We start from the raw sequence: 27,027 nt of genomic DNA on the forward strand, positions 1-27,027 counted from the left end.
TTTTCTTTCCCTTCTTCCTCTCCCCGGCCCCGCCTCCCGGAAGCTTTGTACCGTCTTCGCCGCGGTTCCGAGGTGAGGTGTGGGAGAAGTGCGCGGGCCTTGATGAATAACTGTCGTCAGCCGTGGTCCCGGGCCGTGCGAGTTGGAAGAACCCAGGTTAGATCACGGCCCAGGGCGCGTGGGGACTGTATGGGTTCCGGGGAATCTCACCCGCTTCAGCCTTGGCGTCTCTCCCGGGCCTGCAGTCAGTTGCGCCGGAGGTAGGGGTCCTTGGCCTTTCGCGAGTCCAATTGCGGCCCTTGCCCCGCTCCTTGTCTCCTCTCTGTCCAGGCGTGGTCCGACTCGGGTTGCTGCCACCGGTACCCGTCTTCTGGAGCTTGAATTGGAAGCAGAGTAGTCTCGGTGATGGCAGGTTTGCCTCCTGAAGTAGCCGCAGCGCTTTAACATCCGTTCCGCCCCCCCTTTGAGCTCGGAAATTCTGGAAGTCAGGTAAGACATAGTGAAATGTATTCGCCGACATTGGACAGCTGGAGAAACGGAAGCTCTTGGCCAATTCACTATTTCAAGGCAACACGGCTCCGTGAGAGGTAGACCTGGGTTTCGCACCTAGGTCTAACCTCCCTAGGGTTGCACAAAGTAATGGGGGATACGTTTGGAAATAGCAGGTGCAAACTTTAAAGGGAGAGCTGATTTTTCTGAATATTTACTTTCTATCTGGGCGAAGTTCTTTGTGTAGTTATCTCATCTATTCCATGTAATAACAATAGGAATTCCCTACTGTTTGGGAAGCTGTGGGTCACAGATGATAACTTGCCCTGGGTTCATGACATAGTAGACATTTTCCCGTTTTCTTTCAACTCTTTGATTCCTCCAGGACTGCAGAGTGAACTTTTGTCTTAATTGTGCTGTACCTTTTTGATTTTGGCACCTGAGGAAGTTCCTGACATTTATACTTGTCCTCTTTCACCGTTTGCCCATTATCTTATTTCTTGTTTCCCTTCCTTTTTAGAATATGTACATTTAGTCCTGACCCTTAACAATTTAGTGGTTTTTTTTTATACTCCTCCGCACAAAATTTGAGAATGATATTGCTTTGTGGTTAAACGGCCAGAAAAATTGCTGGTTTTTATATCATAGATGGTCTCTCTTTATTCTTACCATTTTTGCATGTCTTTTCTTGGTTTCTGCTTTTTTTTCCTCTAGGAAAACAGCTATCAGCTTTTGCCAAAATGTCAGGAATTGGAAATAAAAGAGCAGCTGGAGAACCTGGCACTTCTGTGCCTCCAGAAAAGAAGACAGCTGTTGAAGATGCAGGGACCACAGTGGAAACAATTAAGCTGGGAGGTGTCTCTTCAACGGTAGGAGGAAACCTAGGAAACAATGCTATGAAAGTATGCCTTGTCCTTTTTAAGTTGCAACCTGCAACTAAAAAAATCTGAAAGCCTTTTGGAGTAAGGGGGAGTGATTTGAAATGAAGAGGGAAATAAAATGAGCCAAAAGTAGGTACACTGATGTGGTTAGTTCTGGAGGAGAAGTACATTAACTTTTTTTTTTTTTGACGGGCAGAGTTAGAGACAGTGAGAAAGGTCTTCCTTTTCCATTGGTTCACCCCGCAAATGGCTGCTACAGCTGGCGCGCTGCACTGATCCAAAACCACGATACAGGTGCTTCTTCCTGGTCTCCCATGTGGGTGCAGGGCCCAAGCACTTGGGCCATCCTCCACTGCCTTCCCGGGCCACAGCAGAGAGCTGACCTGGAAGAGGAGCAACCAGGATAGAACCGGCACCCCAACCGAGACTAGAATCCGGGGTGCCAGTGCTGCAGGTGGAGGATTAGCCTAGTGAGCCATGGCACCGGCCAGTACATTGACATTTGATCTTTGTTTTCAGGTTATGCTATGTTCTTTTTTTTTTTTTTTTTTTACAGGCAGAGTGGACAGTGAGAGAGAGAGACAGAGAGAAAGGTCTTCCTTTGCCGTTGGTTCACCCCAAAATGGCCGCCACGGCTGGCGCGCTGCGGCCAACGCACCACGCTGATCCGAAGCCGGGAACCAGGTGCTTCTCCTGGTCTCCCATGGGGTGCAGGGCCCAAGCACTTGGGCCATCCTCCACTGCACTCCCGGGCCACAGCAGAGAGCTGGCCTAGAAGAGGGGCAACCGGGACAGAATGCAGCGCCCCAACCGGGACTAGAACCTGGTGTGCCGGCACCGCTAGGTGGAGGATTAGCCTATTGAGCTGCGGCGCCGGCTTATGCTATGTTCTTTTGAGAATCTAGAGCATGCTGCAGCATTGCCTATGGATACATAGCAGTGAAAAGATGTTGTATTCTTTTAAAAATTCAATGAAAGATTCTTGGAAGCAGTGTAGCAAAATTACTTAGAACGTGGTAAAAAGTATGAGATCAGATTGCCAGGGGTTGATTTTTAGCTCTGGCACTTCCTAGCTGCATGGCCTTGTGCCTCTGCTTGTCTAGAAAATGTAATTATAGTACCTCTTATGTTGTCGGAAGGATAAAGTGATAGTCTGTTAAGGGTTAAAATATAACTTCAGCATAGTAACTGCTCAATGAATGTGAACTATTAATAGTAATTATTGAGCTAGATAGCATAGTGGTGAATAAATAGACATTATGGAATTGGAAGTTTCATTAAAATATTTTATACTGAAAGCTCATAGTAATGTTATATTTTTGTTAGACATTAGATATTACAGATTTTGATCCGGATCTGTGTTGTGGAACTGAGTCATGGAGATGTGATGTTAAAACACATTACATTTGTATAGCTTACCAAACCATGAATGTTACTTACTTGAATTTTAGCTGAGGTTTTGAGAGGTTGAAATTTTTCAGAGTCAGAATAAGAACATTTGTAGTAAGTTGTTGATGAAGTGTCATTTTTTGAGGCTGCCTGGGATTCTAGTATTCTGTATTGGTGCCAGAAGATGATTTCTGTCTTAGCATTGCTCCACATCCTTCACCTCAAAGGCATTTATTTACCCAATAAGTAAAAATGTTGAGTTTCTGTTATTAGACATTATACTTTTCACTGAGGACAGTCCCTAGAGTTCACTCTGTAGTGTAGCACTGCTAAGGTAATAGATTTTTATAATAGAGTGAGATGTGTGCTCTTCATAAGGATAAACACACATCTTAAGGAAGCAAGAAGTACACATCCCAGTTTGAACTTTACCCAGAAAGCAGCGAGGAGCCATTGAGATGTCTTAAGTAGGGCCATAATATACTCTGATGTATGTTTGAAGAATAAACTGTGAAAGAACAAGAAGTCCAATTAGGAGTGGTATTCTGTTTTTCTCCCCTGTTTTTCTCTGAACTTCACCTCTTCGAAGGTGGGAATCTGAGGCCTGAATCTACCCATTCCTGCTCTAGTTGGTCAAAGGTTGCTCTTGAAGGCAATAACTCCTGCTACATGTTTTGACATTGGGGTGGTGAACCAGTTTGAGAATGTGGGACAGAAAAACTAGAGACTCCACAGTGTGCTTGAAATTGGCTCTGTCAGTGTGAATGGAGCTGTCCACTACGGCTGTGCTGAAATCTGGTGGGTGGACTGGACATGTGTAGATATGTTTGCTTCAGGAAACCTTTGGCGTAATCCCATAAGGGATCATAATGGCTTGGACTACTGAGGAGGTAGTGCTGACAAGATTTGCTGATAGAGCGAGTTTTTTGCAGAAACAGAATAGAATAGAGTCCTGGCACAAGTTGTGGCTTTAAAAATGTGAGCATAAGTTGGTGAATTGTGTGAATGAGTTGGGGAATTGAGGAACTTGTTATCCGATGGCAATGCCATCTGCTTAGTATTATGGGGAAGAGGACTAGGCTTGGGTTTGATATTACCCCATTGTTGAATGGGAGGTAGCTTGTTTTTTATACATATTCCTGGACAAATTGTAAGATTGTTCACGTTAGGAATGCATTATGTAAAGACATCAGTCTCCCTACCCTTACCTTTTTTTAGAAGCTCAACGTGCTGGATATAGGATTGGAATAGTCAGTTATTTAAATTAATTCAGATTGGGGTTTGTTCACAGTGGTAGAATAAAGGATTACGGGCAGAGAATTGATGCTGGCAGGCAAGTATTTGAAGGAATGTTCTACTATAGGATATAATCAGGATATGGAAAGTAGTGGAGACAGAATAGGGTTGAAAGGAAGAAAGAAGAATTCCAAATTCTGGAGATTTAAATGAGGTGAAAGGCTAGTATATTGAGGTAACAGGATGAGATACCTGGAAAGCTATGATTGTTCTTTTTCCAGTGAGTGGGAATTGGAATTTGAGATTTCAGATGTGGCATAGTTCCAGGAAATGAAAAAAGTCTAAAATGTGTTTTTTGGAATGCATGACAGCATCATTGGAGTTAAGGGATTAAGAATATTGACACCCTAGGTGCTAGAGGATTTGATGGTTTGCCCACACATATATTGAAGGCACCAGATGCATTGGCAGTAACTGGGATACAGAAAATCCAGGTGCCAAAGTCTTGCGTGAATAAAGGGCAGTGCTTAGGTGATAGATGACAGTGTTGATCAGGGTAGAGTGTGATCTGTTGAATGGTAGAGTCTTAAGGTAGCATCACCCTGTGGAGGTATCTGTCACTAGAACAGAGAGATAGTTAACGTTTAGGTTCTAGTGTATTTGTATGTATTCTCATGCGTTCTTTTCTTTATTGTCTCTCTTAGTTCTATTTATCTAATTGTTTGTTGTAAGAATTTGTTAATGAATAGCTTTATTCCTAGGAAATAACTGATCTGACCTTGTTCAGCTTAACAGCCCATTTGGCTAATTTCCTCATGGAGACTCATGCTACTGTTTTTCTGGCACAGGAGGAGTTAGACATTCGAACATTGCAAACCAAAAATCGCAAGCTGGCAGAAATGCTGGATCAGAGGCAGGCCATTGAAGATGAACTCCGTGAGCACATTGAGAAACTGGAACGACGACAGGCCACTGATGATGCCTCACTACTGATTGTCAACCGGTACTGGAGTCAGGTAGTTAATTTGTTTGCTCAGATATGTGTTTGTTCATTTTAGTTCTCCTTAGTACTCCCTTCATTTTCAAAGTTGTATCCTTTTGCATCTTCATAATTATACCTGCCCTTCTCCAGTTTGATGAAAACATCCGTATCATCCTTAAACGTTACGATCTGGAGCAGGGTTTGGGAGACCTACTCACAGAGAGAAAAGCCCTTGTTGTGCCTGAACCAGAACCAGACTCTGATAGCAATCAGGAACGTAAAGATGACCGAGAGAGAGGTGAGTGTTTGTGATGAATTCTGTCACTGCATGTTGTCTGCTTATTTGAAGAAGGGTTTCACCTTGAGGCTGTCCCTTTTAGGAAGGAAAGTAGATATTGATATTTCCAGTTTTATAATTTGGGGGGCTTCTTTTTTTCCCCCTGTGTTCTCAGGGGAAGGGCAAGAGCCAGCTTTCTCTTTCCTTGCTACTTTGGCCAGCAGTTCCAGTGAGGAAATGGAATCTCAGCTGCAGGAGCGTGTGGAGTCTTCCCGCCGAGCTGTGTCCCAGATTGTGACTGTTTATGATAAATTACAAGAAAAAGTGGAGCTTTTATCTCGGAAGCTAAACAGTGGAGGTGAGGCAAGAACCATGGAATGGGGAGAAGTGTTTGCTAATTTGTAGTTTGCAAACTTACATTTTACTTTTAATTAAATTCTTTGGAATCCTGTATCTTCAACATTATCCATAATGATGGGTTGGTGTTAATAATAGAAATTTGTGATAGAATTATATTGCTATTAACTTTGATGCTGATTAGCTATCCTACTGTCTTCATTTCTTAAAATGCAATTTTGGGGCACATTGTGTCTTATATGAATAATGCTAAAGAAACGCTATTTCTTTTTAGGGCATTGTTAAAAAGATTTATTTCTGTACTTGAAATGCAGAGTGACAGCAAGAGAGAGAGAGAAAGAGAGTGAGAGAGAGCGATCACTGTTTCATCTCCTTGTCTGGTCCCCAAATGGCTGTAATATCCCTAGCAGCCAGAGCTGGGCCAGATTAAAGACTAAGCCAGAAACTCTATCCTGGTCTCAGACATTCATGGCAGGGACCCAAGTACTTGGGCTATCTTCTGCTACCTTCCCAGGCACATTAGCAGGAAGCTGGATTGGAAGTACAGCAGCCAGGACATGAATCTTCACTCTGATATGAGATGCCAGTGTTACAGGCAGCAGCTTAACACACTGTGCCATAGTGCTCCCCCCTCAAGGCATTTTGACATTCTTGAAAGTGAAGGTTGGGGGCCGGTGCTGTGGTGCAGTGGGTTAACACCCTGGCCTGAGGTGCTGACATCCCATATGGGCACCAGTTTGAGACTCAGCTGCTCCACTTCCAGTCCAGCTCTCTAATTTGGCCTGAGATAGTGGTAGAAGATGGCCCAAGTCCTTGGGCTCCTGCACTCACATGGGAGACCCAGAAGAAGCTCCTGGCTCCTGGCTTTGGATCGGCGGAGCTCTGGCCGTTGCAGCCAATTGCAGAGTGAACCATCGGATGGAAGACCTTTCTCTCTCTCTCTCTCTCTCTCTCTCTGCCTCTCCTCTCTCTGTGTAACTCTGACTTGCAAATAAATAAATAAATCTTTAATAAAAAAAAAAAAAAGTGATGGTTATTAGGTGACCAAGCTGCAAGTTAACTCATGTCGTTAAGTCACTAACTTCTGGATTTTGTTTAGATCACTTAATAAATGCTAGCATACTTCTTGAAATTCTTAGGAAAATGAAGTGAGATAGCATGTTAATGCTTTGGTGTTTTAAAATTTGTCACTATTAGATGCTAAACTAAAGTACAGTTCTTCTTCCTCAGATAATCTGATAGTGGAGGAAGCAGTGCAAGAGCTGAATTCCTTCCTTGGACAAGAGAACATGAGGCTGCAGGAATTGACAGACCTCCTTCAGGAGAAGCATCACACCATGTCTCAGGAGGTACCTGGCCAGAAAGGAGAATTACCGTTTCTTACAGTCTATGGCAGACACTGACTTGGGATTCTGAGCACATTGTGCATTACCTTACTCTAGAAGGCCTATTTTTATAGTGAAAAGCGTGAGAGCAGGCTAAAGCAACTAGCTTTGAGAAATCAGAATCTGGGGAAGGATTAGGGAAGAAGAAGGTAACTGAATATTTCTCCTTGACTGTGCTTCTGTTTATACATTTTAGGATCTTATTCTTTAGGAAGAAATGCCATCATAATAGATTATTCCAAATACAGAAGACCACGTGTAGGTATTCATTCAGTGGTGAATAGGGTAGTAGGACCTACTGCATTGATGGGACTCAGGAACTTGAGAAATTTGAATTTTTAGTCCAGAGTTGGGCAGAAGGACTGCCATGAACAAATCATGCCTAGATTGGCAATTTTTGTATTCATACATGATGATTGAGATAAAATTATGAAAAGATCTCATAAGACTTTTGATAATCCTGATTATCATTTTGGTTTAGTTCAGAAAATACTCCATTGAAATTTGATCTACTTTAGTTTGGTCACTGAACTCTTATTGATTAGTAATTTCATAGTTACCATTTACTTAGTGCCTAGCATGTAAGCACTTTATGAGTGTTATCCCTAGTGGTACAATAACTCCCATTTTACTGCTGAGGAAACACATTCAAATAGGGTTGGTGACTGGTCTAGGGTACACAGATAGTGATTGATCTGTGTTTGAATGTAGGTCCATTTAGCTTCAAAGTTCATGTTCTTCTTAATACCCTGTTTCCTAAACTCTAGTGTTAAGATCTGTGCTGGGCTGTTGTGGGAAAATCATCTAAAGATTTTATTAATATGTATGAATTCTCACAGCCCTTCAAAGACAATAGAGTATAGCAGCACTTATAAGTAAATTGATGTGTAGTAAGTAAAAAGAATATCCATCAGTTGTATTTTAAGACTTAAACTTATTACCAAGATGGAAAGATCCTCCTTTTTCTGTCCTTTTCCCAAATCTCAGTTAGTATTACCAAGCTGGAGCATATTGTTTTGCTCAACTGGATTGATGTCCAAGATGGCTCTCTTTGGCTGTTGATGTTGGGATCTCATCTTATTTGGCCACTGGAATGCCTAAAGGTTACTCCTGCAGCATGGCAATCTCAGGGTAGTTGGATGTTTTACATAGCAGCTGACTTCTTCCAGTGAGTATCCCAAGAACACCAGGCAGTACCTGCATGACATTTCTGAGACAGCATCAGTTATGTAGTGTCCTTTTCACTGTGTCACTAAAGTTGATCTGCCTCTTTATAGGACTGTCAGTGAATTCTGGGGCCATGTTTTAAAAGTAGCACAAAGGGTCTCTATAGATTATATGAAACATGTAACAGTTTTTATTTTAAGATTTATTTATTTGAAAGAGAGTGAGAGAGAGAGAAAGAAATCTTCCATCTGCTGGTATACTTCCCAGATGGCCATAGAGGCCAGTGGCTGGGTCAGGCTGAAGCCAGGAGCTTCATTTAGGTCTCCCACCTGGGTGGCAGGGGCCCAAACACTTGGACCAACTTCCACTGCTTTTCCTGGGCCATTAGCAAGGAGTTTGATCAGAAGGGGAGTAGCTGGGACACGAATCAGCACCCACCTGGGATGCTGACATTAAAAGTGGCAGCTTTACCTACTGTGCCATAGTGCAGGCCCTGACAGTTTTGTAGCTAAAATGTTAAATAACGTTAGTGAGCATATAGCTCTTTAAATAAACAAACTAGCAATGGTTTTTGTATCTTTTTAAATTTTTACTTTAAGAGGCAGGGATTTTCCATTCATTGGATTGCCCCCCAAATGCCTGCTAAAGCAGGACTGAACCAGGCTGAAGCCAGGAACCTGGAACTCAGTGACCATGTGGGTCTCCCACAAAGGTGAGACCCAAGTACTTGAGCCATCACCTGCTGCCTCCTGAGGTGTGTGTTAGCAGGAAGCTGGATGTAGAGAGGTGCAGGGAATTGAACCAGACACTCTGATAATGGGTATGGAATTCCCAAGTGACAGCTTAACCACGAGGCCAAATGCCCATGCCAGGTTTTTGTGTCTTTATACTGTTCAATTCTAGATTTCTCCAAAGTGGGCTTAAAAGGGGAATGGAATTCTTCATTTTACTCTGTGGATTGTCATTTGTAGGAATGTAGGGAGAAAGTTAGGGGTAAAAGATAGTTGCCATTTTGAACTGTTGACTTCTAAAATATCTGATAAAATTAAGGATTTTTTTTAAAAAAATCTTAAACATACAGATTTTCTGTTGAATTTGTGGTCTGTCTAGGAAAAGGGTCCTTTGCAGAGGTACAAAAGTTACTCAGTCTTAAGTGGTCTTTTCCTTGTGTGAGGGTTCTTAACAGACTTGTACATTTTTCATGATTGTTCAGTGACTCAGAACTGTTAGAATCAGTAATTCTTTTCTGTAATTGTATGCTTGTGTATAAGCAAGGGTAAAGTTGGTGGGATTTAGAGCTTAAATGAGATGGAAGGCATTCCTTTTCTAACTTGTTCTGTTTGTCTTTGGGTTGTAGTTCTCTAAGTTGCAGAGTAAAGTGGAGACAGCTGAGTCACGGGTATCTGTCTTGGAGTCCATGATAGATGACTTGCAGTGGGATATTGACAAAATTCGAAAGAGGGAACAGCGACTCAATCGACACCTGGCAGAAGTCCTGGAACGGGTTAGTGCTATTTTATTACCATTTAGCAAGTAGAATAATTTTAGAGAGACTTCTCAGAAAGCATCAACTTGGGTAGTGATGACTGAGGAAAAAACACAGATGCATTGAAAGTACCTTAGTTAGCAGAGTAAAATCTTAGGGTCTCTTGCTAAAGAATCTTTTTTCTTCCCTTTAGGTGAATTCGAAAGGTTATAAGGTGTATGGAGCAGGGAGCAGTCTATATGGTGGCACAATCACTATCAACGCCCGGAAGGTAAACTCAAGGACCCAGTCAGGACCTTTGTTTTTTTTTTTTTGTTTTGCTTGTTTGTTTGTTTGTTTTTGACCCAGCATCAGGGCTTGTGGCTAGGTACTTAGGGTTGTGTTCACTAGTGGTAACGTGGGCTTTTGCCAGAAGAGTGGAGCAGTGAATATGGGAAGCTTAGACATGGGAATGACTTAAATTTTTTTTCTTTATTCACATATTATTATTTTCTTGCATCTCTGTAGTTTGAGGAAATGAATGCAGAGCTTGAGGAGAACAAAGAGCTGGCTCAAAACCGTCACTGTGAACTGGAAAAACTTCGCCAAGACTTTGAGGAGGTCACTACCCAAAATGAAAAGCTGAAGGTAGGAGACACATCTCTGAAGGGTGGGAAAATTAGACTCTTTGCTGATTAATCTTGTGCATGCATTCTTATGAAGCTGCATACTTTATGAGGAAAAGGAAAATGTACATAAAATTCAACATTCTTTTGTTATTTAAAAACTCTCAACAGGTTAACTACAGAAGAAATATACCACAACAAATTAGAAGCCATATATGGCAAACCCATAGTTAACACCATATTCAATGTAAAACATTGAATGCTCAGCAAGCGCTGCGGCTCACTTGGCTAATCCTCCACCTGTGGCACTGGCACCCCGGATTCTAGTCCCAGTCGGGGCGCTGGATTCTCTCCCGGTTGCTCCTCTTCCAGTCCAGCTCTCTGCTGTAGCCTGGGAAGGCAGTGGAGGATGGCCCAGTGCCTGGGCCCTGCACCCGCATGGGAGACCAGGAGGTAGCACCTGGCTCCTGGCTTCAGATCGGTGCATCGCACCAGCTGTAGCGGCCATTTGGGGGGTGAACCAACGGAAGGAAGACCTTTCTCTCTGTCTCTGTCTCACTGTCTAAATCTGCCTGTCAAAAAAAATAAAAATAAAAATAAAAAAATTGATGCTCATCCTCTAAGATCTGGAGCAAGTCAGGGATGGCCATTGTCATCAGTATAGTCCTGGAAACTCCGGCCAGAGCAGTGGTAAGAATAAGAAAAAAAAAAAGCCTCCAGATTGGAAAGGAAGAAGTAAAGTCATTTGCAGATGACTTGATCTTATATATAGAAAACCCTGAAGACTTCAAAAAAACTGTTAGACCTATGAACAAATCCAGTAAAATTGCAGGATACAAAATCAAAATATAAACATCAGTTGTCTTGTTTCTTTTAAGCACTAACTGCAAACTGTATGAAATGAAAAGTAGGAAAGCAGTCTTGTCCCACAATGATGCCCCCCAAAATTTTAGCAATAAATTTAGAGAAGAAGTCAGAGCTTTTTATAATGAATATGTAAAGAAACTGGTATAGGTCCACAATGGAATATTTTTTAGCCTTTGAAAAAAAAGGGGGCTGGTGATGTGGCACAGTGGATTAAGTTGCAGCTTGAGATACTAGCATCCCATATGAGTGCTATTTTTGAGTCCTGGCTACTCCATTTCTAGTCCGGCTTCCTGCTAATGCACCTGGGACAGTGGTGGAAGATAGCCCAATGTTTGAGCCCCTGCCACCCATGTGGGAGACCTGGATGGAGTTCCAGACTCCTGACTTAAATAAAGAAATCCTGTCATTTGTGATAACATGGATAATGTAGAGGACATTATGCTAAGTGAAATAAACCAGACACAGCAAGACAAATATTGCATGATTCTGCATGTGTGTGAGTTCTAGAAAAGTCAAACTCCCAGAAGAGGAGAGTAGAATGGTAGTTAGCAGACACTGGGAATGAGGACAGAGCGGAGATGCTGGTCAAAGTGTACAAAGTTTCGATTATGTAGGAAGAGTGAGTTCTAGAGAGGTGATGCATAGCATGGTGACTATGGTGACTATGGTTGAAAACACTGGATTGCATCCTTGAAATCTGCTGAGAATGTATCAAAAGGCAACTGAGGTGATTGCTAAGTTAATTATTTCACAGTGTTTACATATATCAAGAATGTACATATTCATATATAATATTTGTTGATTATACCTTAATAGAGCTGAAGAGAAAAAGAAAAATATAAGTTCTGTTGACACACTATCTATTTATATTTACACCCCACCTTATTCTGAAAGAATTTAAAGATAATACACTAAGTCAGGGTACTTAGGAGTTGTTGAGAAAAAGCAGAAGGATAAAGTAGTGTGAAGATCCAAAATAGATTTTTTAAATGGGGCTTATGTGCAAAATGTTTGAAAGGAACGTGCATATTCTGTGGGAAGGTAAGGCCTTCACATGTCAGTAGTTGCCATGTGTGGGCCACACATGCGGCTCTGCAGTTCCTTGCTGCCAGATCAGAGAAGCATGATCAGTGATCCTTTTGGTTTTCAGATTTACCTGTGAGAAGCTTCTTTTCTCCAAGCCATGCAGGAAAGAAATGGGATTCTCAAAATCTTCATTACCCTTGACCATAGCTACTTGTCTTTTACAACTTAATTTGTTTCTGAGTAAAAATATAAAGATGTTTGAACTAAAAAAAAACCGCAGTTTGAGTAATTAAAGCAAACACTTGCTTAGAAGAGTAACTGTTTTTGATACCATGTCAAAAATATTTTCGGGGCCGGTGCTGTGGTGAAGCGGGTAAAGCCGCTGTCTGAGTGCCGGCATCCCCTATGGGTGCTGGTTTGAGTCCCAGCTGCTCCAATTCCAATCCAGCTCTCTGCTATGGCCTGGGAAAGTGGTAGAGGATGGCCCAAGTCCTTGGGCTCTGCACCCGCATGGGTGACCTGGAGGAAGCTCCTGTCTCCTGGCTTTGGATCAGCTCAGCTCCAGCCATTACAGCCATTTGGGGAGTGATTCAGTGGGTGGATAAACTCTCTATCCTCTCTCTCTGTCTATAACTGCCTTTCAAAAAATAAAATAAATCTAAAAAAAAAAAAAAAGAGCATGTGTTAGTGAGTGGAGTTCTCAACTACGTGTTTAAAATAAGCATCCTGCCAAATGTCATAGAGCTTTTCTAGAGGTTCTCCTGTTGTCTTTGTATCTAGGTTGAGAAAATGTAGAACATGTATGAGGATACTCAAAGTTTGTGGAAAATGTTATTAAAAATAAGTTTATTTTGATGTGAAAAGTTTTGAAGTTCATACATACAAGGGGTTTTAAAAAAATTTGTGGGAAAATATGTATTTTGAAATAACTGAATGGATTTCAGAACCTTTTTTAAAAATTTACTTATGAATTTGAAAGAGTGATAGAGAAACAGAAAGAGAATGAGATCTCCCATTTACTATTTCATTACCAAAAGGGCTGCAACATCCAGATCTGATCTGGGGCCAGAGTGAAGCCAGGAACCAGGAACTTCATCCTGGTCTTCCATATGGGTTGCAGGGTCCAAGTACTTGGGTCATCATCCTCTGCCTTCCCAGGAGCATTATCTTCCCAGGTACAACAGCTGTCTCTTGGCACTCCATCTGGGGTGCTTCAGTGCTACAGTGCTAACCTCAGAATTTTGTACACCAAAATAAACGCATCTTTTAATTCCATTTTTCCATGGACTCTTTTAAGTACCTTTTATCAAAATAGTTTTAGGGGTAAAGAGTACAGTGTATTCAGGTAGCACCTCTTGGGTAGTATGCTTTATTTGGGGCAGACTTTTACATAGAGGAACAGGTAGATAGACTTCATAATCTTCAATAAAAATTGAGTTGTTCAGGACAACCGTGAGTACAAGATTTTAATCTCCTGTCTGTCTAGCACCTGGAGCACAGTTGTTAGATTGGACTTCTGACTTTCATTTCTTTGGGTCTACCTTAGGTGGAATTGCGAAGTGCTGTGGAGGAAGTGGTTAAGGAAACTCCAGAATATCGCTGCATGCAGTCGCAGTTCTCTGTCCTGTATAATGAGAGCCTGCAGTTGAAAGCACACTTGGATGAGGCCCGGACCCTGCTTCATGGCACCAGAGGAACCCACCAGCGCCAAGTTGAGCTCATTGAGGTAATAGTCTTTCTTTGTCCTCTGTATAAGCATTGTGTCTCATTAGTTTTATAATTTTACTCTTACATGCAATTTATCTCTCATTCCTTCAGCCAGCATTTGTATAGTAGCTGTCAGTCTTTGCTAGGTGGTCGGCACCCAGAGGTGAGACAACAGAATTACTGCCTTCAGGAATCTTAAAATCTATTGAGAGAATAGTATCCATTAAAATACACTGTGATACAAAACATATCTACAGGATGTTGTGATCAAGGAGACAGGGCATCTGTTTTGACTGCAATCTTCCCAATTCTACTTGAGAAAGTGAAATATGAATCTTATGGATAAATATAAGTTTCTTTATTTATTCTTGGTAGCTAAAAGTAGTAGAAGGGCATTCTCAGTAGTGAGGACAACATATTTGAAAATCATGTCAGAGTATGACACATAGGCAGTTTAGTATGGCTGGAGCTGAGTATATCGGGGAAAATAGCTGGTAAAAAATGCGTCACTACTTGGACACCATTGTAACATGTAATGGCAGTTATAGATCCATGCTTTTTTAACCAGAAACTTTAATTCATATGTTCACTTCTATATTTTTTGTGGTTCTTAAAGTAATGATCATGCTGGCTACTTGAATACTATGTTTATATACTGTTTTAAGGTTTAGTTATCCAGTTGCAATATATTCAGTTAGTGGCCTTTATTTCTTCAGTATTCTGCCAGTTTCCAAATCATTATTTTGTGATTATCAGGTGTTCATTAAATATTGATTGAACTGGAAATTTTCAGATAATCCATTCTTTTCTTGGCATTTTTTCTCTTATAAATAAATTATATTTAGGAAATAGAATAGTAAGATACAATATTTCTACTTTTTGATAAGAATTGCTTATTGCTACACTTTTTGTATACAGCGAGATGAAGTCAGCCTTCATAAGAAGCTAAGGACTGAAGTGATCCAGCTAGAAGATACGCTGGCCCAGGTCCGCAAGGAGTATGAAATGCTGAGGATAGAATTTGAGCAGACTCTTGCTGCCAATGAACAAGCAGGTATAATTATTCTCACTCCAACCTACTGTTTGTTATAAGTTACTTCTTTGAAAGACACAGATCCTTCCCAGGATTTACACAATCTCCAGGATTGGTGGAAACTACCTGGAACTCAGAAGCTCCTAAAGTACTTTAATCAAGTCCTGTAATTCATTTTGGTTCACAGTCTGGATATTTGATTTTTAACTCAAGTGGACCAGTTTTATTTTCATCTCCTGAGAAGGTGTCTTTTTTTGTGGGTCTCCCTGTTTCTCAGAGGTTCCTGATAGGTTCTGCACTTTCTCTCCTTGTGCTTTTGCCCCTAACACAGTTCTTCATAACATTGCTATTGCTGTGTTTAAGGCCCTATAAACCGGGAGATGCGCCACCTCATCAGTAGCCTCCAGAATCATAATCACCAGCTGAAAGGTGAGGTGCTAAGGTATAAGCGGAAATTGAGAGAAGCCCAGTCGGACCTGAACAAGGTAACTGGGAGGAGTAGAATAAAGATTATTTGCTATTAAGTTTTAAAGCTATTTTTGAGTGAGGTGAGCGATGTGGTTCTCATTAGTGATGTGCATTTTTCCTCTCTTTTCTCCCAGACACGTCTGCGGAGTGGCAGTGCCCTCCTGCAGTCTCAGTCTAGTACTGAGGACTCTAAGGATGAACCTGCAGAGCTAAAACAGGACTCTGAGGACTCAGCTACCCAATCCTCAGCATCAAAATCTTCTCAGGAGGATGTCAATGAGATTAAGTCCAAACGGGATGAGGAGGAGCGAGAACGAGAAAGGAGAGAGAAAGAGAGGGAGCGAGAAAGAGAGCGGGAGAAGGAAAAGGAGAGAGAACGAGAAAAGCAGAAACTAAAAGAATCAGAAAAAGAGAGAGATTCTGCTAAGGATAAAGAGAAAGGGAAACACGATGATGTAAGGAAAAAGGAAGCGGAAATTATCAAACAGTTGAAGATTGAACTCAAGTAAGAACAATATTTAGAATAACTGTTTCTGAGTCAAAAACTAAGGTGAAGACTCCATGCATGAAATGTTTGATCGATGCCATGGCTTGTGTGCTCATTGTCACTACTTGGATGTAACTAAGTGTGCAGTTACTATGTTCTCCATCCTTAATGAAGTGTGCAGAATGACCTGGGTGGCTGTTGTGTACTCAGTGATCAGGTATCACTAAAACCCACGGTCATACCCTTATTCTTTTTTTTTTTTTTTTTTTTTTTTAAGATTTATTTATTTATTCGAAAGAGTTACACAGAGAGAGAAGGAAAGGCAGAGAGAGAGAGAGAGAGAGAGGTCCTCCATCCGCTGGTTCACTCCCCAATTGGCCGCAACGGCTGGAGTTGTGCTGATATGAAGCAAGGAGCCAGGAGTTTGCTCCAGGTCTCCCATGTGGGTGCAGGGGCCCAAAGATTTGGGCTATCTTCTGCTTTCCCAGGCCGTAGCAGAGAGCTGGATTGGAAGCTGGGACTAGAACCGGCATCCATATGGGATGCTGGCACTGCAGGCAACAGCTTTACCCACTATGCCACAGTGCTGGTCCCTGCAGTCTTATTCTTTAAAAATAGGATTAAGGGAAGGAATGTCATGATTGAAGTAATACCCTTGAGAATTATTAGAAAATTAGGGGCCAGCAGTGTGGCGTGGTGGGAAAAGCCACTACCTGCAACACTGTCATCCCATATGGGTGCTGTTTTGAGTTCTAGTGGCTCCATTTCTGATCCAGCTTCCTACTAATGGCCTGGGAAAGGCAACAGAGAGTGGCCCAGGTGTTTGGGTCCCTGCTATGCTTATGGGAGACCCAGAAGAAGCTCCTGGTTCCTGGCTTCAGCCTGGAAAAGCCCTAGTCGTTGTGCCCATTTGGAGAGTGAACCAATGCATGGAAGATCTCTTTCTCTCTTCCTCTGTATGACTCTGACTTTCAAATGAATACATCTTTAAAAAAAAAAAAAAAAAAAAACAAGGGGGAAAAAAGTAACTATTAGTCTTCATTGATTTTGGGCAAATTGCTGGCATTAATTGTGATTTAAGTTATACTAAGTGGAGTATGTATCACTATACCTTCACCAAAATCTAATCTATTTGCCAACAGTTAACTGTTGGTGAATATACCAGATCATTTTAAGAGGCTTCTTGGGAAGTTTATTTCTATAGACATTGAAATAGTAAGACCCAGTGAAACATGTGTGTCATAACCTCTTGTTGTCCCTTATCCTGCATAAGCAATGACTTCTCTGATAAAACTGATTATTTCTTGATCCCAATTTTTCCTGGTTTACTCTTGGTTGATATTTGGATGTCATCCTTGGATTTATTCAAAATGCTTAAATCTCTGTGGTGTAAAATTATAGTTAAAAAGTTTAATTTTTTATTAAGAGATGAGGCTTTAATTTTCAGCTGACAGTTAAACTTTCAAAACTAGGATTAGCATATGGTACTTAATGTCTTCAGTTGTTTCCTTTTTTTCTCCTTGATCTGCTTAAGGCAAATATTCTTTTCTCAGATATGGTGTAAGAATCATTATTCTTCTTCATTTGTGGGATTTTCATACTTCTGAAGGCTTTAGTCTGTTCATCTTAAATTTAGTGTTTAATTTTTTACTATCTTCTAACCTCTCAAAGGCTATTTTAAGATTCTTCACAATGTGGTAAGATACATCAGAATCACCAAAAATAGGAATAGATGTTTCAGACTTTTGTTTAAATGCTTTCCTAGACCCTCTCCCAGACCTACTGAATATCAGTTTCCTAAAAGTGGGGTAATGGAAATTTGCTGTTATAATAAGTGCCACAAAAGTCTGTATTTTATAACTTTTTTAGAAGACTTGGTCTGAAAGGGAATGACCCTTTTCTGTGCTGAGTGTATCCAGAAGTCTATTAATAGTCTGTGTAGAATTTTATCTTTTAAGTGTGATATAAAGTAAAATAAACTTTTTTAAATATTCTGCTCAGTTCAGAATCCCTTTGTTCCTATGCCCTTTGTTTTTTCATCATTCCCGGTCTTCTACCATGTCTGTAATAGGAAGGCACAGGAGAGCCAGAAGGAGATGAAGCTGCTGCTAGACATGTACCGCTCTGCCCCAAAGGAACAGAGAGATAAAGTTCAGCTGATGGCAGCCGAGAAGAAGTCCAAGGCAGAGGTAATCGCATCTCCCATTACCTGTGATTCTGGTTAAAATCTTCATTTGTGGAACTTTTTTTCATACTTGTCAGGAATGTGGTCCCTTTATCTACAACATTAGTGTTGAACTTAGCAACGTATTCTACTCTCTCGGAGATTCTCTAAAGTTGAGGTTTTAAGATTCTCCCTAATGTGGTAGGATATATTCGAATTACCAAGAATAGGAGTATGCTTTTCAGATTTTTTGGTTGCCCACTTTACTGATATAAATCTGTATTGCTGTAGTTACTCTTTTTTTGTTATACTCTTATACGAGTTTGGGACTTAGAAAAAAGTATGAAATGACTATTTTATTATTTTTTTAAAGATTTATTTATCTATTTGAAAGTCTGAGTTATACAGAGAAAGGAGAGAGAGAAAGAGAGAGGTCTTCCATCCGCTGGTTCACTCCCCAGTTGACTGCTGCTGCCAGAGCTGTGCCAATCCGAAGCCAGGAGCCAAGAGCTTCTTCCGGATCTCCCATGTGGGTGTAGGGGCCCAAGGACTTGGGCCATCTTCTGTTTACCCAGGCCATAGCAGAGAACTGGATCGGAAGTGGAGCAGCAGGGACTCGAACTGGCACCCATATGGGATGCCGGCACTGCAGACGGTAGCTTAACCCACTACGCCAGCCACAGCACCAGCCCCAGAAATGACTGTTTTAAAGAAAAGTACATGTGTACTCATGAAAAACATTGCTCATAGAAACATGAGATATTGAACTGGAGTGATATTAAAGCAGTATTATAATATAATGGATTAGTATATCATTTCTCATGTCCCATTAGCATGTAAAGTTCTTTTGGTGTTGTAGGCCCTCATCTGTGTTCAGTATTGATTGATTTTTATAAATGAATTATATTTTCTTTTGTCTTTGCATAATTTCTCTTCCTTCCTATAGTTGGAAGATCTAAGGCAAAGACTCAAGGATCTAGAGGATAAGGAGAAGAAAGAGAACAAGAAAATGGCCGATGAGGATGCCCTGAGGAAGATCCGGGCAGTGGAGGAGCAGATAGAATACCTGCAGAAGAAGCTGGCCATGGCCAAGCAGGTGGGTACACTTTTATTTAATTGACAGGAGACTTTAGTTGTTGACAGGTAAGTTACTGCCATTGAAATTTGCTCTTTCATTCTAGTGTTTATGATGATAGTATTGTTTCTCCTCTATTTTTTTTTTTTGCATTCAAGTTTTTCATTCTTTTGTTATTTGCAGTACAAGAAATTCACTTTTATTTTCAAATGGATAGCATCATGTTAATAAATAAGTAAACATTCTTTATTGAAAATCAGCGGAGACAGTGAATATAAAATTTTTAAAAAGGGATATGTAATTTTATATACATTATGATGAAAAATATAATAAACTAAGAAAAGTATGCTCCCCAAATAGGTTATCAATAAATAACCAATTTGTTGATTATTTCTTGGTCATTGAGCTATAGAGACTACTGCCTTTTCATAATGAACATATATTTCTTCATTTTTTGTTCCAGAGAGTTTTTAGTAACATTCAGTAATAAAGATACCAAAAATGGTGGTTGCAGCAATCATACATTCACTGTCAGGAGCAACATCACTATTTCTTTTTTTTTTTTTTTAAGTTTTTATTTATTTGAGAGGTAGAATTACAGACAGAGAAAGAAAGAGAGAGAGAGAAAGAAAGAAGGGTCTTCTATCACTGGTTCACTTCCCACATGGCTGCAATGGCCAGAACTGAGCCGATCCGAACCCAGGAGCCAGGAGCTTCTTCCAGGTATCCCACGAGGGTTTAGGGGCCCAAGCACTTGGACCATCTTCTACTGCTTTCCCAGGCCACAGCAGAGAGCTGAATCAGAAGAGGAGCAGCCGGAACTAGAACTGGCCACCATATGGTATGCCAGTGCCGCAGGCAGAGAATTAATCTATTGGCTCTGACCTCTTCACTGTTTCTTTTTTTTTTTTTTTTTTTTTTTTTTTTTTAACTTTTATTTAATGAATATAAATTTCCAAAGTACGACTCATGTGTTACAATGGCTTCCCCCCCATACCGTCCCTCCCACCCACAACCCTCCCCTTTCCCACTCTTCACTGTTTCTTAAGAAATGACAGAACAAAAATGAGTTGAAGTAATTTTAATTGATCATTAAGTGCCTCAGAAATAAATTTTGTTGGATCTTATACACATTCGTTTTATAAAATGTAGGCCTTTGGCTTTTCTTAAATTTGGTAATTGCCGCCTTTCTTTCTCTTTCTAAAATAATTATTAGGAAATTGTACTGCTGTAGGTTCTAGAATAAGTGGAAGGAAGGCACACTATGTTCTTGTGTAGGTTAATTCATTTTATCTTAAAACTGTTAATCTTTCCTAAATTAATATAAGTTTAATGTGATCCCAATAAAAGTACTCTTTTTCTGTTTTGGTTTTCATTTTGGTATTAGACAAACTGATTTTAAGGTACTTATGGAAAAGTAAACAAGAATTATAAGAAGAACTGAAAAACTAGCAATGGGGTCTCCTCCAGGTATTAAAGTGTCAGTAGGTAAATAGCAGTTACTACAAATGCATAGAAAATCTGGAATTAGATGAAAGTACACATGAAAATTATAAATAAAGTACACTAGAAAATTATAAATAATAGAAAGAAACTATTAAATGTGATGGGACTAAAGAAAATAATGTTGGAAAATTGTTGAATATATACTTGGACATTCTACATTAGAGTGATTTCCAAATGAATCATAGAAAGGGAGACTGGGAAGTATCATTATGTGCTTAAAATTGTATATAGGAAGTATATGAAATCTGTTTTATTTATATACATAAAAATTAAGAATTTAAAAGAATTCTATGACCTATTTAGAAGTCATCCTAGAGTAGAATGTTCAAGTATGTATTCAACATTTTTCCAACTTTTTAAAAATATTTATCCCACTTTTAATAGTCTTCCTTTTCTTGACTGATTTAAAACTGTATTTTTAACATACAATAAGTATGATATAGTATTTTGAAAAATGAATGCTTTATGGAAAGCCAAGACACACTGGCAAAAAAAAAAAAAAAAAAAAAAAAAAAACAAACCCTAAATGAAAGATCTCTGTGAGTGAGATCCCAGTGGAAAGAACAGGTCTTCAAAGAAGGAGGTACCTTTCTCTGAAGGGAGGAGAGAACCTCCACTTTGACTATGACCTTGTCTAAACAAGATAACAATCGGAGAACTCAGAGGGCTTCCATAGCCTTGGAAACTCATGACTGGAGCATAGGGAGATTACTGATGCCATAAACAGGAGTGTCAATTTGTAAAGTCAACAAGAGGAGTCACTGTGCACTTACTCCTCATGTAGGATCTCTGTCCTTAATGTGCTGTACATTGAGACTTAATGCTATAACTAGTACTCAAACAGTATATTTCACTTTGTGTTTCTATGGGGGTGCAAACTGTTGAAATCTTTACTTAATGTATACTAAACTGATCTTCTGTAAAAAAAAAAAAAAAGAAGAAATTATCAATTCCCAACTTGACTCTCACTGGGATTAAACATGACAATAGGTCTGATCTGATTTCATCATCATTTAAAAAATCATCTATTATTTTTCACTTTATGTTTGTGTGGGAGCAAACTGTTGAAATCTTTACTTAATGTATGCTAAACTGATCTTCTGTATATAAAGAGAATCGAAAATGAATCCTCATGTGAATGGAAGGGGAGAGGGAGTGGGAAAGGGGAGGGATGCGGGTGGGAGAGACGATATGGGGGGGAAGCCATTGTAATCCATAAGCCGTACTTTGGAAATTTATATTCATTAAATAAAAGTTAAAAAAAAAATTAAGCATTTGATAAAATAAAAAAAAAATGAATGCTTTAAAGAGCTAGAAAAAAAAACATTGAACTCTTTGATCCATTTGGAGTAGAGAAGACTTTCTAACTATTAAAAGGCCCACCAAAAATGAATAAAAGGTTGGTTATATGAATTATGAAAAGATAAATTTCTATATGACAGAAAAACTATTAGGCAAGCTAAATGATTAAATGATAAAAAGAAAAAAATATTTTTAAGTTTTATCACAAAAGGACTTTTTTCACCTGATTTATAAAATAACTCTAAAAAATATAAAGCCATTTTAAGATTCATTTGTTACCTAGCTGATTGTTATGAAACTGCATGTTTGCAACTGCTGTGGAAATTCTATAGATAAAATTCAACACTTGTTCCTCAGTATGCAAAAGGAATTGTGTTGAGGATTTCCCATGGATACAAAAATCCAAGAACTCATATTCCTTATATAAATAGTGCAATATTTCTACATAACTTACATACCTCCTTCTGTGTACTTTAAATCATCTCTAGGTTACTTACAATACCTAATATAATGCAAGTACTATGTTAATCGTTTTACTGTATTGTTTAGAGGATAATGATAAGGAAAATGTTCATACATGTTCAGTGCAGATATAAATTTTGTGTTTTTTTTTTATTTTTTTAAAGGAATTATTTATGTAATTGAAAGAATATCAGCGAAAGAGGATGAGATAGAAACAAAGAGAAAGAGAGCAAATCTTCTATCCACTGGTTCACTCCTCAAATGGCCTCAACAGCTAGAGCTGGGCCAGGCCAAACCCAGGAGCCAAGAATTCTATTCTGGTCTCCACATGGGTGTCAGGGGCTCAAGTACTTGGGCCATATTCTGCTGCTTTCCTAGGAGCATCAGCAGGAAGCTATCTTGGTAGCAGAGCAGCCAGACTCTTAATAGCCACTGTGATATGGGTTGCTCACATTCACAGCTTTACTTGCTGTGCCACAATGCCGGCCCCTTTTTGTAAATTTTTGACCCATGGTTGGTTGAATCCCCTAATGCATTCCCTGTGGAAACAAAGGACTGACTATTATAATTAATGGAAATGTCTGAGATAATGTGGTACTTTATAATAGAATATTCTTAACTGCTGTGCTAGATTAATGTGTATATAAATATTACACGTTTAACTGAATACAAATCACTTAATAAGTATCATATGAAAAATCGATGCCAGTGACTCCAGATAATAGGTCTTCTGTTTTTCTGGGGCTCATGTAGCTACAAAACTAAGCTTTGTGTGTCTCTATTTTATGTCTAAATGAACAGTAGGACAGTTTGTAGCTTCCTAAAGTTTATAGCTTGCCTGTATGGAGTTAGAAAATTCTACTGAAATGGAAGTTCTTCTTCCTCATTTTAGGAGGAAGAAGCTCTCCTCTCTGAGATGGATGTTACAGGTCAGGCCTTTGAAGATATGCAGGAGCAAAACATCCGTTTGATGCAGCAGTTACGGGAGAAGGATGATGCCAATTTCAAGCTCATGTCAGAGCGTATCAAGTCCAATCAGATCCATAAGTTGCTTAAAGAAGAGAAAGAGGAGCTGGCAGACCAGGTTTTGACTCTGAAGACTCAGGTAATTAGAATAAATATAGCTTTCCATTGTGTTAAAGTAGGATGGGGAAAAAAAACTAAAAACGAAATGTCCACTGTTAGTGTACTGGCAAATAAATTATAAATCCCTACAAAGGAATACAGTGTAGCTGTTAAAGCAAATTTGGATCTGCTACTGTGGAAAAAATATCTAAAAATGTGTGTGCACTTACGTGCATGTGCTGTGTGTTTTTAAAATTTCTGGGAGACTGTATGAAAGATTGTAGTGAGAATGGTTGGTTGCCTATGGTTGTTGGGGTGAGAGTTTGTGAGTGAGGTGTTAGGAAGTGGGTGTGTGATTTTATATTCTACCTTTTAGTATTGTTTGATTCTTCTTTGTTAATTTCTAGAAAATGACTTTAGAACCTCTATGGCCATTCCGAAACAGATGTATTTGAATTTTTTAAGATTTTTAATTTATTTGAAAGGCAGAATTATAGAGGGAGAAACAGAGAGTGATCTTCTGTCCATTGGTTCATTCCCCAAATGACTGCTATGGCCAGGGCTGGGCCAGGCTGAAACCAGGAGCCTAGAGCTTCTTGTAGGTCTCCCACTTGCATGCAGAGCCTAAACACTTGGGCTGTCTTCTGCTGCTTTTCTAGGCACAGTAGCAGGGAGCTGGATTGAAAGTGGAGCAGCTGGGACTTGAACTGACACCCATATGGGATGCCAGCACCGTAGGCAGCAGTTTAACCTGCTGTGCCATAGCCCTTGGCCCCTATAGTTGGATTTTTGTTTGAACCATCATTTATATGTTCTGATATGAATTGCCAAGTTTTCAGAATTAGTATGGCTGGAGAAGAGGTATATATCTGTAATTACAGTTTCCTGTATTTTTGTCAATTTGGAAGAGTCTGAAATCCCAGATTCTTATTTGAATCTTGACGAATATTTTATATGAAAAATGAAGCTTTTAATTATCTCAGACCTGCTGCATGTACAAGGGGTTTTCAAAAAGGTCATGGAAAATGCGTATTATGAAAAAACTGGATTTCAAAATGTTTTTACACAAAAATAAACTTATCTTTTAATTCTATTTTCCACAAATTTTTTTGAAATGCTCTTGTATTTTGAAGAGTTCATGGGGAAAATCAGTGATAGTTGAGATTTCTAACATTTTCTATTTTGTGGGCCTGTTGACTAAGAGATCATAGTCAGTTTTATTTTATTTTCTTCCTGTTGTGTTGAAATCTGTCTTCTTCAAAGGTTGATGCCCAATTACAAGTAGTAAGGAAACTAGAAGAGAAGGAGCATCTGTTACAGAGCAACATTGGCACAGGGGAGAAGGAGCTGGGTCTTAGAACTCAAGCCTTAGAGATGAACAAACGCAAGGTATGATTGATGCCTGATCTAAAGTGATAGTCTCAGAGTAACGAGTAAGAAGAGCATTGATGAAATTATGTATTTTAGTAAAATGTTGTTCACTTTGTTCCTTGAACTTGGTTAACACTTTGCCTCATTGGAAATAAGAGGTAGTACGATGATGTTGTTTCTCCTGTGTAGGCAATGGAGGCAGCCCAGCTTGCAGATGACCTCAAAGCACAGTTGGAGTTGGCTCAGAAGAAGCTACATGATTTTCAGGATGAGATTGTGGAGAACAGTGTCACCAAAGAAAAGGACATGTTCAATTTCAAACGAGCTCAGGTAAGAGCAGTTGCCTTTTTTATATATATATATATATATATATATATATATATATAAATTCATTTATTTTATTGGAAAGGCAGAGTTAGAAGGAGAGACAGAGACATCTTCAGTCCTCTGGTTCACCCCCTGAATGGCTGCAACAGACCAAAGCCGGGAGCCAAGACTTTCTTCCAGGTCTCCCACATGGGTGCAAGGGCCCAAGTACTTGGACCATTTTCTGCTTCTTTCCCACGTGCATTAGCAGAGAACTGGATCAGAAGTGGAGCAGCTGGGACTTGAACCAGCATCCATGTGGGATGCCGGTGTCCCAGGGGTGGCTTAACCTGCCAAGCCACAACGCTGGCCCCAAGTTGTCTTTTCTTTACATTTTGCATTTTAGATGTTTTCTGAGGTCTGAAGTAATCCGTGTGATGGAAAAGTCATTAGTCTAATGTGTGTCGTTTCCTATTAGACTGTAAGTTCCCTGTGAGAAGAGACCGAATCTGTTTGCTTTACTGCCATATCTCCCAAGCCTATTATGGTGCCTACCACCTAATTGGCATGAAATAAATATTTATTAAATGAATGAATTAATGAATTGTTAAAGCAGTAGCAGCCCAGTAATTTTAGAGGATTTAAAGTTCCTTTAGGGGACTGGTTTTGTGACACTGGCATACTATATATCAGAACACTGGTTTGAATCCCAGCTGCTCTGCTTCAGTCCAGCTCCCTGCTAATGCACCAAGTACTTGTACCCCTGCCATCCATGTGGGAGACCTAGATGGAGTTCCAGGCTTCTGGCTTTGGCCTGGCCTGACTCTGGATATTATAGCCAGTTGGGGAGTGAACCAACAGATGGGAGATCTCTGTCACTCTGCCTTTCAAATAAATAAAATAAATCTTAAAAGTTTCTCCTTGGCAGGCATGGGGGCATAGCAGATAAGCTGCCATTTAGGATGCCCACATCCATGTCAGAGTGCCCATTTGAGTCCTGGCTATTCCAGGTTTCTGATCCAGCTTTCTGCTAACACACCAGGGAAGCAGCAGATTATGGCTTATGGTCCAAGTGTTTGGGTTATTGCTACCCAGTTGGGACTCCTAGCTGACTCCTAGCTTCATCTTGGCCAAGCCCTGGCTGTTGTGGCCATTTCAGGAGTGAACCAGCAGGTGGACGATAACTCTCTCGGCTGTTTCTCCCTCTCTGTCACTCTGCCTTTCAAATAAATAAAAAGTTCTCAATTTTTGTCATGTCATCTATTTCTATACCTTTCTAAACTTTCCTAACATACATCTGTAACTTTCCAGTCTGCCTTTAGCTTAAAACTGATTACCACAAAATGAAGTGGCCTTTCCTATATATCTTATATTTCCAGAAGATGGAATTGGCAGTAGTTATGTGCAACTTTAATTTAGGGATATGATTGTGGTTGCCTGTTCTGAATCAAAATACCTTGCCATTTACAATTCCCTACATTCCTAAATATAATTGGACATAAAAAGACAGAACATACTTTCCACAATGGAAAATTCAAGTTGCAGCAATTATTTTTCTCCAAAAATGGCAGGTCTGGGGACTTGTGTCTAATGGGTATTCTGTCCTACCACAGGAGGACATCTCTAGACTTCGAAGGAAACTTGAGACCACAAAGAAACCAGACAATGTACCCAAATGTGATGAGATTCTGATGGAGGAGATTAAGGATTACAAGGTTAGCAAAACTGCCTCAGTGATTTCTTTGTGTTTTCTTGTCGGAGCCTGAAATGGTCTGTTAATGTGTTGGGAGGATAAATACTGAACTTTAAATCAAAGTAGCCTCAGAATAGTTTGCATTTTGGGTGAGAAAATAATTTGTCTCACTGCTTATGGTTTTGCTGTAGTTGTTTGCTTATATATAAGAACCGTTTGTACAATCTGATTTATTTCCTTT

At 39.8% G+C, this 27,027-nt stretch overlaps 1 protein-coding gene across 1 annotated transcript in view; it reads left to right on the top strand.

Moving 5' to 3' along the window:
• The window catches only part of RNF20 (ring finger protein 20), a 28,102-nt gene continuing 1,075 nt past the window's right edge, over nucleotides 1–27,027 (top strand). Inside the window, exons 1-20 of the mRNA XM_008258916.5 lie at nucleotides 1–156; nucleotides 331–489; nucleotides 1,204–1,358; nucleotides 4,844–5,011; nucleotides 5,128–5,275; nucleotides 5,430–5,612; nucleotides 6,842–6,960; nucleotides 9,521–9,667; nucleotides 9,843–9,920; nucleotides 10,157–10,276; nucleotides 13,694–13,873; nucleotides 14,773–14,908; nucleotides 15,251–15,372; nucleotides 15,490–15,860; nucleotides 17,914–18,031; nucleotides 18,953–19,102; nucleotides 23,244–23,456; nucleotides 24,680–24,805; nucleotides 24,977–25,117; nucleotides 26,707–26,808. Coding sequence (XP_008257138.1) covers nucleotides 1,230–1,358; nucleotides 4,844–5,011; nucleotides 5,128–5,275; nucleotides 5,430–5,612; nucleotides 6,842–6,960; nucleotides 9,521–9,667; nucleotides 9,843–9,920; nucleotides 10,157–10,276; nucleotides 13,694–13,873; nucleotides 14,773–14,908; nucleotides 15,251–15,372; nucleotides 15,490–15,860; nucleotides 17,914–18,031; nucleotides 18,953–19,102; nucleotides 23,244–23,456; nucleotides 24,680–24,805; nucleotides 24,977–25,117; nucleotides 26,707–26,808 — 2,751 coding nt within the window. The 5' untranslated portion in view covers nucleotides 1–156; nucleotides 331–489; nucleotides 1,204–1,229. The remainder of the gene's footprint in view (nucleotides 157–330; nucleotides 490–1,203; nucleotides 1,359–4,843; nucleotides 5,012–5,127; nucleotides 5,276–5,429; nucleotides 5,613–6,841; nucleotides 6,961–9,520; nucleotides 9,668–9,842; nucleotides 9,921–10,156; nucleotides 10,277–13,693; nucleotides 13,874–14,772; nucleotides 14,909–15,250; nucleotides 15,373–15,489; nucleotides 15,861–17,913; nucleotides 18,032–18,952; nucleotides 19,103–23,243; nucleotides 23,457–24,679; nucleotides 24,806–24,976; nucleotides 25,118–26,706; nucleotides 26,809–27,027) is intronic.

This window comes from Oryctolagus cuniculus, chromosome 1 (genome assembly GCF_051225735.1).
Source record: "Oryctolagus cuniculus isolate XC-2025 breed Fujian yellow rabbit chromosome 1, ASM5122573v1, whole genome shotgun sequence".
NCBI classification, from domain to species: Eukaryota; Metazoa; Chordata; class Mammalia; order Lagomorpha; family Leporidae; genus Oryctolagus; species Oryctolagus cuniculus.